At 35.2% G+C, this 12856-nt stretch overlaps 1 protein-coding gene across 2 annotated transcripts in view; it reads right to left on the reverse strand.

Annotated features, from left to right (window-relative positions):
- Positions 1–1655: 1655 nt before the first annotated feature.
- LOC113405064 (UDP-N-acetylglucosamine transporter) overlaps positions 1656–12856 on the reverse strand; it is a 31304-nt gene continuing 20103 nt past the window's right edge. The window contains exons 2-9 of one of the 2 annotated variants that reach the window (XR_003369993.1): positions 11832–12036; positions 10560–10714; positions 10357–10479; positions 9512–9683; positions 6509–6627; positions 4893–5026; positions 3714–3855; positions 1717–1801 (exon numbers count right to left, since the gene is read on the reverse strand). Coding sequence is in view for 1 of the 2 variants with exons in the window: in XM_026656031.1 (XP_026511816.1) it covers positions 1711–1801; positions 4893–5026; positions 6509–6627; positions 9512–9683; positions 10357–10479; positions 10560–10714; positions 11832–12018 (981 nt within the window). In the remaining variant the exon portion in view is untranslated. Of the gene's footprint in view, positions 1802–3713; positions 3856–4892; positions 5027–6508; positions 6628–9511; positions 9684–10356; positions 10480–10559; positions 10715–11831; positions 12037–12856 lie in introns of both variants that reach the window. The other variant, XM_026656031.1, reaches the window with a different exon arrangement.

Raw genomic sequence — 12856 nt, forward strand, 5'->3', positions numbered from 1 at the left:
AATCTCATGGCATTTTACAGCATTTTCTGTGAAATTCTCTATTAGTCCATCACTAAAACATTTTGGAAAACTGGTTGCAATACTTTGGTAAACATTTTTAAAAACTCTTCAGTCATAACAATTTTAATATCTGCTGACCCGTACATGTGTGACATTAAATACTTTGATTTTCACTACCTGTGATGCTACAGGTAAGGGACTGTCAACATTTCTATTAAAAATGTATACTTTCACAAGTATAATACTTAGATGAGGAGTCACTCCACATTAATACTTGTCATAAAAGATCTTATGAAAAAAAAAATGATTTTTAAGCCTTTGGGGGGGTTGGGTGGGGAAGGGAACAGTATGAGTGGAACAAATAGGTATATGTAAATAATTTAACAAGAGATTTGTCCATAACATGGTCTAATTGCTTTTGGTATTTTTAGGTAAAAAAGTATAATATATGTTTTTATTTAATCTATTACACAATAACTATTCCCCATGACTTTCTTGTTTACTATAATTAGCATGTTTCCTAATTATGTAATTCTAACACTAGACTGAATAGCTACAGAAGACTCATTTAGTCTATTGGTTCAGACACACCGGAAACAAAAAAAATCTCTAAGCAAGCCATTATATACAAATGTACTGAAATAGCCTTGGAGGAGTTCTTATGAGTTAACACCGATTTAAAAAAACCTTTGTAATATGGTACATTACAGTATATACATTATATACCATAATGGATCCAAAAACAAGCTGTAAAAGATAACAATAATTTAAAACATTTATTTGTTAAGGTTTAAAAAAAAATAAAAAAAATCACAATTTAAAAAAAATCTCCAAAGGAAACAAACCATAAAAGCTACTTTAAGGTAATACTAAGAAGTTGATTTATACCAATAGGGATAAAGGAATGAATGTTATCCAAGCAAGCACTCCATCTTTAACACCAATGCTGTTGTGCCGGGTAATTGCTGGAATCTATGGTGTGTGTTCATGTAGAGTTATTAGATGGCTTATAATACTAGTGACCACCTTAGTTAAGGTTGGAATGTATAGCCCCAACTGAATTTCTCTCTTTTACAGATTTAGGTCATAACCTTGACCTTATAAGAACTTTATATAGTTAAGCAACAGAATTCAGATTTCTGTTTATTAAAATCAGCCTTCCATAAATATAAAAATCTTGGATATGTGTGAAAATGTCTTTCAATCACAGTCTTCACAGCTTTAATAAGGAACCCCTAATCAAAACCATTATATTCAATTTGATCTCTATAGACAAACAGTTAAAAACATATTTACTAACATTAAATATAATCAATTTGCAAAAACAGATACAGTCTGACAAATATTGTCATGTGCTCTTGCAAAGAGTGCATAGGATATATTTCTGCAGCAATCAAGACAGTAAAATCATCTAATATAACCTCAAGTTCAAGCTGTAAACATTCCTAATTGTAGTTACTTGGAAACTTTTGTTCCTTTCAAGTTTTTATTAGCAACTTGCACTAGGCTTTCCCCTTTAATTTTTTCATCAGCTTTACATACATTATTTTCTGTCTTTAACCCTTTGGTTCTCCAAAACCATTAACATGTTCTTGCTCAGATTCAGTGTAGTGATCCTTTCCTTCCAGTGCATGATGAAATCTTCCATGCAGAATTCTTGTTGAGGTCCCTAATGCACAGTCTTGAGAAACAGGCTGATAACGAAATCTGCTATGCCTTGATAGGATTTCCTGCAGGTTTTGGATCATAACCATATAGGAATGTAGCTGCTATCACAAGAATGGCTCCAAAGAAAAAGACACTGAATGGAACAGGGAGGGGGGGAAAAAGTAACCCTTTTCAGTCAGTACAATTGTATTTATATTATCTGGTCAGAAGAAATGACATTCATTCTCTACATTATTTCTAGTGGGGGAAAATATGTTCCTTCAATTTGTAATGAACTGGCAACTTACTCATCTATTATTCTTAAACTATGAGAATAGGGAGAGATGGAAAGGAACTAAGAAGCCTGAACCTATCAACAGTGAAGTAAAAAACATGATATTTCACTGAAGTACGCCAAAGATTAAACAGTATTGTCTTTTCATGAAGCAATTGCCAAAGGATAATCAGTCTAGCTGCATATTCTTAGTCCCTTTTGTCTCCCCATCTACAATACATAAGCATGCAAAACTAACCACAGTAGTTATATTTGTTTGCTGTCCAACCATGTTTTAACATAGTTTTGCCAGTCCTATGTGCAATGTGTCAAACAGTGTTAAAGTTTTTCTGTATTAGAGACCTAAGCTAGGATATGTTTATTTTAAACCCTGTTATGGGAGACAATGTGCCGAATCGTATCAGAACACAGATGAGCAGCAACCAGATTGTTTTTGTTACATTTAAACTGGTTCTTGGGTAGACAGGGTTTAATTGTTGTAATATGGGGTTTATGTAAACATACACACTATATATTTTATATTACATATGCATACATACAGACATCTTTTTTATGAAGTACTGGTACTCAAATACTATAGGGAGACTTTACAATTTTCTAGATAGAGAAATGTTTGAAATGCAGTATCTAAGCTCAAAGATAGTATATAAATATTTAAAAAACATTACCTTGGAGATGTGTAAAATTTTGATAATTTGAGTTTTCTGAACATATTATGTAGTATTTTGGAAGTGCACTTCAAATTAGAGTGGTGCACTACATTATAGTCCAGCTAATAATTTATTTAGCCTGCTGATAGGCATACACAATTATGTACTTTACATAATTATCCCACTTAGAAATGTTCACAGAAAATGGAGAAACCACCTAAAAATTTCTCTTCAGAGATATATAGTATTTGGCACCCAACCAGCAACATAATAAAGACAAACACTGGCTTACAACTGAAGTTTTGAATCCTGCTTATGGGCTGAATTGCATTTAATTATTTACTCAAGTTTCCATTATAAACCACATTTGTCAGGATCTGATAAGTTAACTATTAAAATGTATTTCTGGCTGAAACTTAACATATCAGTCCTCTGACTACATTTTAAATTTGTTTTTATTTGGTAAAATAAGTGTCAGCTTCTTATAAATTGATAGCAAAACTCTAAAATGTGCAAGAGTTTGGTTTGGTTTGTTTGTTTTTTGTGGCCTTATAATTGCCTTATTTCATTTTTAGACATTTTGGAAAATATTAACAACAGAATGCAACTTACCTTTTTAAACATTACAAATAATTCTAGTTTGCTTTGGAAAGAAACTTCTGCGCATCGCAAACAACTACTTTTCAAAACTATTTTCCACTCAGAATCTTTAGTCCATTCTGAATAATGTAGATCCATTACAAATATGTGCAAAGTCCCATTAATTTAACTGAAATTTGGCGGCATATTGCCACAATGATGTGTTGCAGTATTAATAGCCATTATAGCACAATTTATCAATGTACAAGAAGGGCAGTATACAAGACCTTACAAAATCTGAAGAATCATAAGGTCAAATTGCATTGTATTAAGTCTGGAGGGTCTTGGAATTTGTGTCTTTTTTAAAATAAAATTCTGCATTAAAACACACGATATTGTTTTTGAAAAAAAAAATCAACAAACAAAAAGAAACTCAGGAGACCTGGATTATATTCCTGGCTCTGCCACTGGCCTTGGGTAAGTCATTTCACCCTCCCATGTCCCAGGTTCCCCATCTGTATAATGGGGATAATGGTACTTACCTCCTTTGTAAAGCACTATGTAAGAACTAGGTATTATTATTAAACCATCACTCATCTTATCCCAAGGAACACGAGATATAGCCAATGGAGGGGGGAGGACAGGTAATACTGTTGTGACAATCTTGGGGATTGGTATGCTGCTCTAAAGGGGAACAAAAGTGACACCGAGCATGGAGAGGCAACAGTAGTCAGTCTGAAGAACCAGGTAGAGTGAAGAACCACCATCGGGGAGCACAGTTTGGACATTGGTGCTGCAATGCATATAGGCTACTAAGTTCAGAGAAGTCCCAGGCCCTGGAGAAAAGTAAGTGGTAGAAGTAAAGTGTAAAATTGGGAATGGGGAAAGGACAGACATTTTGGAGGGATAAGATAAAAACTGAGGATCTGGTGGGATAGAACCAGCTAAAGAGAAAAACAAACAAAAAAGTGGAACCAGATAAAGATAAGATTGAGATAAAGATAAGATAAAGAAAGGACAAACTAAAAAAAGGGGGAGGGGAAGACAGGCAGAAAGAAACCACATACTTGAACAAAGGTTTGGGGAAGCTGAACTAACAGGGGGTGGCGAACAGGCAAGAGAGAGGAAGGAAAAGAGCAAGCTAAAAAGCATGTGGGTTGGGAAGGGGGAGAGATCAGGGCAGAGTGCTTCGAGAAAAACAGCAGCAGGAAGTTCATTTCTACCAGGGCCGGCTCCAGGGTTTTTGCCGCCCCAAGCGGGGGGGGAGCGGCGATCGGCGGCAGCTCTACCGTGCTGCTAAATTCTTCAGCGGCAATTCGGCGGCAGGTCCTTCCCTCAGAGAGGGACTGAGGGACCCGCCGCCGAATTGCCGCCAAAGAGCCGGACGTGCCGCCCCTCTCCGTTGGCTGCCCCAAGCACCTGCTTGCTGGGCTGGTGCCTGGAGCCGGCCCTGATTTCTGCATCACTTCCTGGGCTCTGGTTGGAGAGCTCTCAGAGAAAACGTAATATTGTCACCTATACTTCAATACTTGAGCAAAATGTAATGAACTATCATGTTATTAAATGAAGTTCAGAATCCTTAACTCTGTATTTTAGCTCAGGAATCCATCTAATCCCTTCAAAAATAATTTCAACCATTCTTCTATATATACCAATACTCACTAAGTACCTAATTTTTCAGCAACTTTTATATTCACGTATGCATGGACAATAACTCTCACCTGGTTGGGACAAAATCTTGCAGCCAGAAATAGGAGATCAATGTTGACAATATAATTGACAAAGATGTTGCAAATCCTTTTAAAATATTGTCTGCATATTTTATAACAGCAGCAATCACAAGGCCCCCCAGTGCCTGCAAAAAGTTTGAAACACATTCAAGATTAGCACATATTTTAGATATTTTTTAAAATGAGAGATATGGCAAACACAGGCCTATCTTCAGACTATTGTATTTAAAGTTATGAAATGTTAATCAGTGTGTTTGAGCACTGAAAACATGAAAATTTCAAAGACCATTATAATGAGATGGGCAAGAAGATATGAGCCAGTGGAATATTTATAGACCTTTGTATCAATACATGCTATATGTATTCGTATGTTCCTAACTCGGGGGGGGGGGGGGAAGGCTTCCTTTGGATTCTGAAATTACTAGGGGGCAATTACTGTAAAATTCCAAAGCTGACTATGTAGAGTCCCAGCCTCTTGAGGCTTGGGCTGCCTGAAGAGGAAGGGGCAATGACTGGTTTTACCTGTTTTTGGGAGGCTTGGAGACAAAGGCCTTTGGGGTATAAAGGCTGAGTGTAAACAGACTCAAAGATTTTCTTTTTGATTCGGCAAAAGGACATGTCCTTTTCTACAAGGGAGGACCCAACCATGTTGAAGGGTTGCAGTTGAAGACTGGAGTCTGTCAGGGTCTCCACAGGACTGATGGGGAGCTACGGCCAAGTGCTTGAGATCCTGTTTTCGTTTTATAAAATTTCTCTTAACGTTTTTATCCTAGATTGAATGTGCTCTGCTTTGAAAGAGCTGTGTGGTAACTTGTAACCACTAGTAAGAACACTAACCACTGATAAGGACACTGTCCTTGTCGAGAAAGCAGAGAGCAAGAGCTAGACACTGGTCAGACATGCTTGCAGAGAATCACAATGCAACTACAGGTAGCTGCAGCCTAAAATCCTGGTCAGAAGATAGTGGGGATGCAGCCCCTGATCAGAGGAGAGCTGAAGCCTAAAGGCCTGAGACCTGAGCGGGCATTCCTTCAGAAGACAGGAATTAAAGGTGCTGTTACCTGAAACTGTGATATGTAATTGATGATTTCAGTGGTAACATCTATTACAATATCTTTGTACACATTTCTTAAAAAGTTTTTAGCTATGTATAAAGGCACTGGGTATATTTTATGCTGTTGTAGATATGGTGGATGAAAGCAATTGACAACAAAACTCTTTCTGTAGAATAGAGATCACCGATTATATTATCAAGAGGATATTACTAGTGAGTGGGTGTACATTTTTGGCTCATAAAGTTGGTTATGAGGGTGAGCTGTATAATTGCTGGTAAGCTTTATTTTCTTTATTAATCTGTTTTTAATATTACAAAATCAATATTGTTATAGAATTTTATTGTGCAGAATGTTTGATAACTCAATGCTTGGATTGCTAATAATTTGCAATTTCTCTATTTAGAGGTCTATTTTGCCACTTTTGCAAGGGACATTTACTTGCAAAATTCCTATTAGCATTAATGGGAACTACCAGTGTAATTTCCCCAAGCATTTATGGGGGAATAGATTCCAAGTGTCTTTTATGTAAGCATATGGGTTTAGATACATTACCTGTAGAACTACAACTATCCAGGTAAGTTTGTTATATCCTTGAAAAAATCCATTCTTTGACAGAAGTTCTCCATCATATATGTACACACCCATCAATCCAAATATGCTACCAAAAAATCCTAAAAGATAAGAGACAGACTTGAAAGCTTGAAACGAAAAAAAAAAAAGGGGGGGGGGTCCCCATTCCTATAACTGGATCTGCATGACTACTGGGGTCAGCCCACGTAAATCAAGTTTCAAGATCAGGCTTTGGTTTGCAATATAATAACCATGTTTAAAACCAACCAGTGGATCTGACAGGAACTTTTTTTTTTTTTTTTAATAGTTTTTCCTCTTATAAGAGATTTTGATCATTTCAGTTATAAGATTGATGTATTCTTGGCTTACGTTGCTTTACAGATAAGCAGATAACTCTGGTGTATGGATATAATTTTTAAAAAAGATAAATCCTTTGAAAGTTTTTATTTTAAAAATTATTTGCAGTTTATAATGAACCTTTAAGAAGCTTAAAATCTGTTTCCTTATATTTTTTTAAAAGTTCTATTTCATAAACTCGTTTGTTGTTACAGAATTTCTCCTGAATGTTGTGTTTGTATTGGAGTTGGAAGTGCTAGAGCATTACTTCTACTACAGAAATAAATGATGGGGGAAAAAAATCTATTAGATCGTGATCCTATATTATACAAATTTTAGAAAAAGATTTAAAAAGGAAATTGTGACTAATATTCCTTTAATTTCTGAATAGAAAACTTAAAAACTTTCTAAACATTTAACATAATGAAACAGATATTACTCAAACTATTGCATCAGCTTAAGTTAAAATAACTGAAAATGTTAAATATTTTTCTGAAAAAGCTGACATGCCTTTCACTATTATAAACCTCAAATTTAAACTCACAGCTCAATGTACCATTACCCCAGACAGTCACTTTAAAACCCTGTTTTGAGAACGTAATTGTTCTTATATACCAAGTAATGGAACATTGGGGGATGGGGGGGGAAATCAGGGACAACATCAAACTGATAAACGTGTCTGTTTTTGTAGATTCCTTTCTGCACTGTAGAAGAAAATCTGAAGAACAATTTATCAAAGAATCATCACTTTTCAACATAGTTATGAATATTTACTTTGCAATCATTTCAAGTGTGTGTACTGCTGTTAGATCCTTACAGTGAGGATGACTCCAGAGTTTTAGTTAAATTTTAGACTTGGCCTGGTTCAAATAAACGTGGGTTCCCCTACAAAGTACTTGGATTATGATTGTGGTCCACATCTGAAAACCCAAGATTCAGTGCAAGTTTCTCACCCTCTACCCAAATTCTATGCCATGAAAAGGGTGGGTGAGATCAAATCTGTGGGACCTTAAGAGACAGTAAGCATAACTAATGTATTCAGACCTGACGTGTGTGTGTGTGTGTGTAGACAGTTAGAAGTATAATGAATCCTGTTTTCCTATTAAGCAGGAGGAAAGGAACCAGAAAATAGATTAAGAAGATTGTTCAAATATATACAACAATAAGTAACCATAAGTAAACAGGTGCATTAATTTTCCCTCTATCTTGAAAGAGAAAGAATATAAACAGTTCCCTAAATTAAAATACCTTTTCAAAGTGTATTCAAATCTTATAACACTCTTCTCTATATTCTAGTCAAATTATGAATAATTTTAGTTCACTTCATTGCAAAAAGGAGAGCTCAAAGGAAAAATAAAAGAGTTCAAATCCTGCTGGAGGCATTTACTTAAATGTAAATACCTAGACTACAGTTGCAATAGATGGAGATTACATGTCCATCCTCTGCCTACTAGAAGAAGAAGGGTGTCTCTTTCCATGACCAGTTAAGAGGCAGGAGAACAAGGGGAGGTATTGCTTTTTTCCACCTACGTGAGGAAACTGGTTTCAAAAGGAGTGGAAGCTAGTTCAGAATAGATTGTCCCTGTCATCTTCAAAAGCCAGTTTCCAGGGGATTCAGAACCACTTTTGAGATGGTTGGTGTGAGAGAGATAGAGCATGCAGTAGATGAGGATAGTGAAATGGTAGAATCATGATCCTAGCACCGAGAGCTAGGATCAAAGTTCATCCAGGTGAACAAATGTGGGTAATGAAGGAATTCACTGTGTCTTTAAAAATGTCAATCTATAATCCCTATAGTCAGAGATATGAGTTATGTTTATTTTTAAATTCTTACACAAATATAGCTTTAAACATTTATTTTGTTCTACTGTATGTCTAAATTCTATAAAAACCTCGTTAGATAGTGTCAATACTTTTAAAATCAATTCAGTGTTTATGAAACGTGTTGGATTCATATTAATGGACACATATTACTTAATTACTTTATAAGACAATCACACCATCTTTCAAATAAGTCACATAGGATACCCTTATTTCAAATGCTCCACAGTCCAAATTCAACTGGTAATATTCCAGCTGTTCTCTAGAACCCATTAGTCTCCATTTTAAAGCAAAGTAAACAGACTTACAAATGTTGAATTAGCAAGTTAAATACAAGAAGTGAGTTTAGAGCAGGATGCAACTCCTGGTGTTCCTGTTAGCAAAATACATATCAAACTTGCTAAATGTTTATGTAATATTTGATTATCCACAGCATGATAAAATATGATTATACTTAGGCCACGTCTACGCTACCCGCCGGATCGGCGGGTAGTAATCGATCTATCGGGGAATTGATTTATTGCGTCTCGTCTAGACGCGATAAATCGATCCCCAAATCAACGCCTGTACTCCACTTCGGCAGGAGGAGTAAGCGGAGTCAATGGGGGAGCCACGGCGGTCGACTTGCCGCCGTGAGGACGGCCAGGTAAGTCGAACTAAGATACTTCAACTTCAGCTACGCGAATAGCGTAGCTGAAGTTGTGTATCTTAGATCGATCCCCCCCCCCCCCAGTGTAGACCAGCCCTTATTTTACTGTATATGTGAATTTTGTTCACTGTTCATCTGAATGCAGTATTTCTTTTTTAAATGGCCAAAACTGGACTTACCAAGTTGAATGTTTCTGATCCAGACAGACTGTTTGGTTTCTTTTAAAATTTTCTCAAAATAAACCCCAGCAAATCCACTTGAAAAGCAGGCTATAAGGACTGCTATAAGACCAACAAATTGAGATCCTGCTGACAACTCTTTAGTAGTTGTTGCTTGAGAATCTGAGGGCCACTAAGTGTAAAAACAAAACAATGTATGTACATTTTAAAATATGATACAAATTATTTCATAAAATTAAGTTTTAATGTTTATAGAATGCACGTTTGTTTTCTATCAAGGGTCTATACTGCTGATAAATGCAGAGAGGTTTATTGCACAATTGTAAAGTCTTGTATTCTGTTATCACATATTTTTGAAAATTTCAGCCAAATCTACCGTAAAATTTTTTTCCTTTGTATCTTGTTGAATAAGGGATGAAATTCTGTGCTCCCTGAAATTAACAGAAAAACTCTCATTAGCTTCTACAGGTCCAGGATTTCACCCAAGATATCTTATGAATGGCAGGCTAGATATTATATATAGTGTTTGTGTGTATGATGTTTATTATTTTACAAAAATGATGCAAGGCTGTAGGCAAAGGCATATTAAAAAGTTTCTTAAGACCTGTAAGAGGTTAAAAAAATAAAAAGTAACTCTCAAACTTCAGAGCAGACAAAAAAAATTTAATCCATCTCAGCAAACTCTCCTATCCTATGATTCTACCCTGGAAATTTTGGAAACTTTGTATTTGACTCGATTAGTTCCAGGGGCACAATATAATTACCTACATTCTAATACTTGTGTTCCTTAATAAAAAGAATAAAAGGAATCCCAAATAACGTAGACACATACTATTAATATTTACCTGTACAAATGCAACTCCCGTCATCAAAATCACTAATGATAACCACTGGTATACACCTAATTTCTTACTTAGCATGGACACAGAAAATAATGCTGTAGTAAGAATTTTTAATTGATATGTGACCTGAAAAGACAAAATAAAATTATTACTATACAACCCGTTTTTTGTCTGTACAATTATGGAAAAATCTAAAAACACAATACCTGATAAGTGGCTGCATCTAGATTTGACAGTGCTACATACAGCAAGTTATTCTGGAGAGTATAAATCCCTGATGGAATAGCAAGTTTAAGTGTTTCCATAGGCTTGTTAAGGATTTCATCATGTAGCACTCTGTTCAGAGCCCGTAAATTGCACTCTACTCAAAGAAACAATAAAAGAGATAAAGATTAAAAAAAGAGACAGGGAAAATGGGAGGGCTACAAATTGTAAGGGTTTTTTTTAGGATTGCTACACACTTTTTATGACAACTTTTGTCTTCAGAAAACTCAAAATGCTGTATGATCTTTCTCAGGTTTTTACATTGATTCTATAAGGTATGCTATCATACAAAGTGTCCGCATTAGCCCAAAATACTAAAGCTGAAACAATTATCCAAAATAATGTTCACAAATCCTATGTTGATTACAATTTCTGTGACTAAGAATTTAATAAGGCTTCCTAAAAAAAAAAGAAAAAAGCAATTAAGTAGAAATCTTTCCACTTGAAACTTCAACATCGCTTCATTTTGCAGCTCAATCTTTTCTTTACATTTATACCAAGCTTATGAAAACCCCTATGTGTTTATGGATGTGTCACTTGAACCAAATGTGAAGATTTTTGTTTGAGAGTTGAAAACCAAGGACAAGATATTGAGATTCTGGAAAGAGGAAAATGATTGTGCTATATAAAACATACAATGTGAGAACTAAAGTGAGTTTGAAAATACAGCAAGTTATTTTTATCTTAAATATTGTGGTTCTTTCTATAATACTGAAACAGCTTCTCTCCTTTCGTGCTTGCATGACCTCACTGTGGCTCATGCACTTGTCAGTTATGCTTCAAGCACATTTTCAGCTTTGTACCTTCCCTTTCTTCTACTCCTACTCGTTCTTCTCTAGAGATACTTTCTGGGTGAACAGAAGGTGCAGGCCTGTTACCAGGACAACAGTTCTTACCCTACATCCATGACCCGTCAAGTGGAATCTTTTGGGTATATATTTATACAAAATTTACAAAAGATTATATTGTGTGCTTAAGTATGAGGTACAAAACAGAAGTCTTCCCTGCTTGTAGGTTAACTTTCTCATAGAAATGGTTTTAGATCTTCTTTTCACATATTTTGATGTGGGAAGGGCAATCTTTTGTTCTATCTTGGCATTCGCATAGCTCCTTATCATCACAGCATTCGAGCACCTGTTTTTGCAGTTGTCACCGAAATACAACAATTGGTAAAATATAGGAAAGCTACTTCTAGATTAAAATCTGAAACATACTGCTGTCTTTGTAGACCAATAAAATGCAGGCCATAATCTTCAAAAATTCAGCAACAACTACTGCAGTAGAGGATAAGTAACGAGGTCCTTCCTCTTTCAATGTCCGAGAATATCGCATAGTCAAAACTAAACTAGTGGTCTGAAAGACCAGGATCCCCAAGGAAAGGTATTTTAAATTGGTAGACATTGCTTGACTTTCAGTTTTCTGAAACAGAATAAAAAGGAAAAAAATTAAAAGTTAAAACCAAAAACAGACAGTTTCGCTGTGAATTAGCATTTTTAAAGGGTATCCAGGGAACATAGTCACTGAAGGGAATTAAGAGAGAGTTTGTCTATCCGATTCCCTAATCAGAAAACAATGGTGTAAAGAATGAATTCATTTCCAGGGGTCTGTATGTAGTAAAATAACGTATGGTGATACTATCAAAGTTTTAGGAAGAATAATTCTTATTACATAAGAAACACCTGCAGTAATAATGCTCTCGATTCTCACTCAATTTTTATTATTACTATGCAATACTTCATTCCAGTCAAGGGTGGAATAAACATGTTTAAATAGGATTTTGATACTTAAGAGATTATGGAAAGTAAATATTCCACATAATAAGGTTTAGTATAGTAACATGGCAGTCATGAATAAAACAGTTCTTTGCACATTCAAAGATCTATTGAAACAAATAAATCTAATTTGACAATGTTAATAAAAAGGGATATAAAAGCCTAAAAACCTTAAATACTTTTCATAATACATAATTATAGATAAGAAGAATATAGATCCGACAACAAACATTGCAGTGATGTCAGAAACAATATGCTGATTATTGTATTAAAATAAAATATTCCTTATATTTGCTCTGGGCAATGAAAAATGTCACAGACATCTTTACGATAACTATTAATGCAGGTTCTCCCAGTGTACATGTACATTTCTACATATTATCTTCTAATTTACCAATAAGAGACCAAATAGTAGTCGCTAAAATAGTCCCTCACATTTCTACTTTACAAACATTTGAAACGTTGAG

Source organism: Terrapene carolina, unplaced genomic scaffold (genome assembly GCF_002925995.2).
Source record: "Terrapene carolina triunguis isolate 2854851 unplaced genomic scaffold, T_m_triunguis-2.0 Scaffold211, whole genome shotgun sequence".
NCBI classification, from domain to species: domain Eukaryota; kingdom Metazoa; phylum Chordata; order Testudines; family Emydidae; genus Terrapene; species Terrapene triunguis.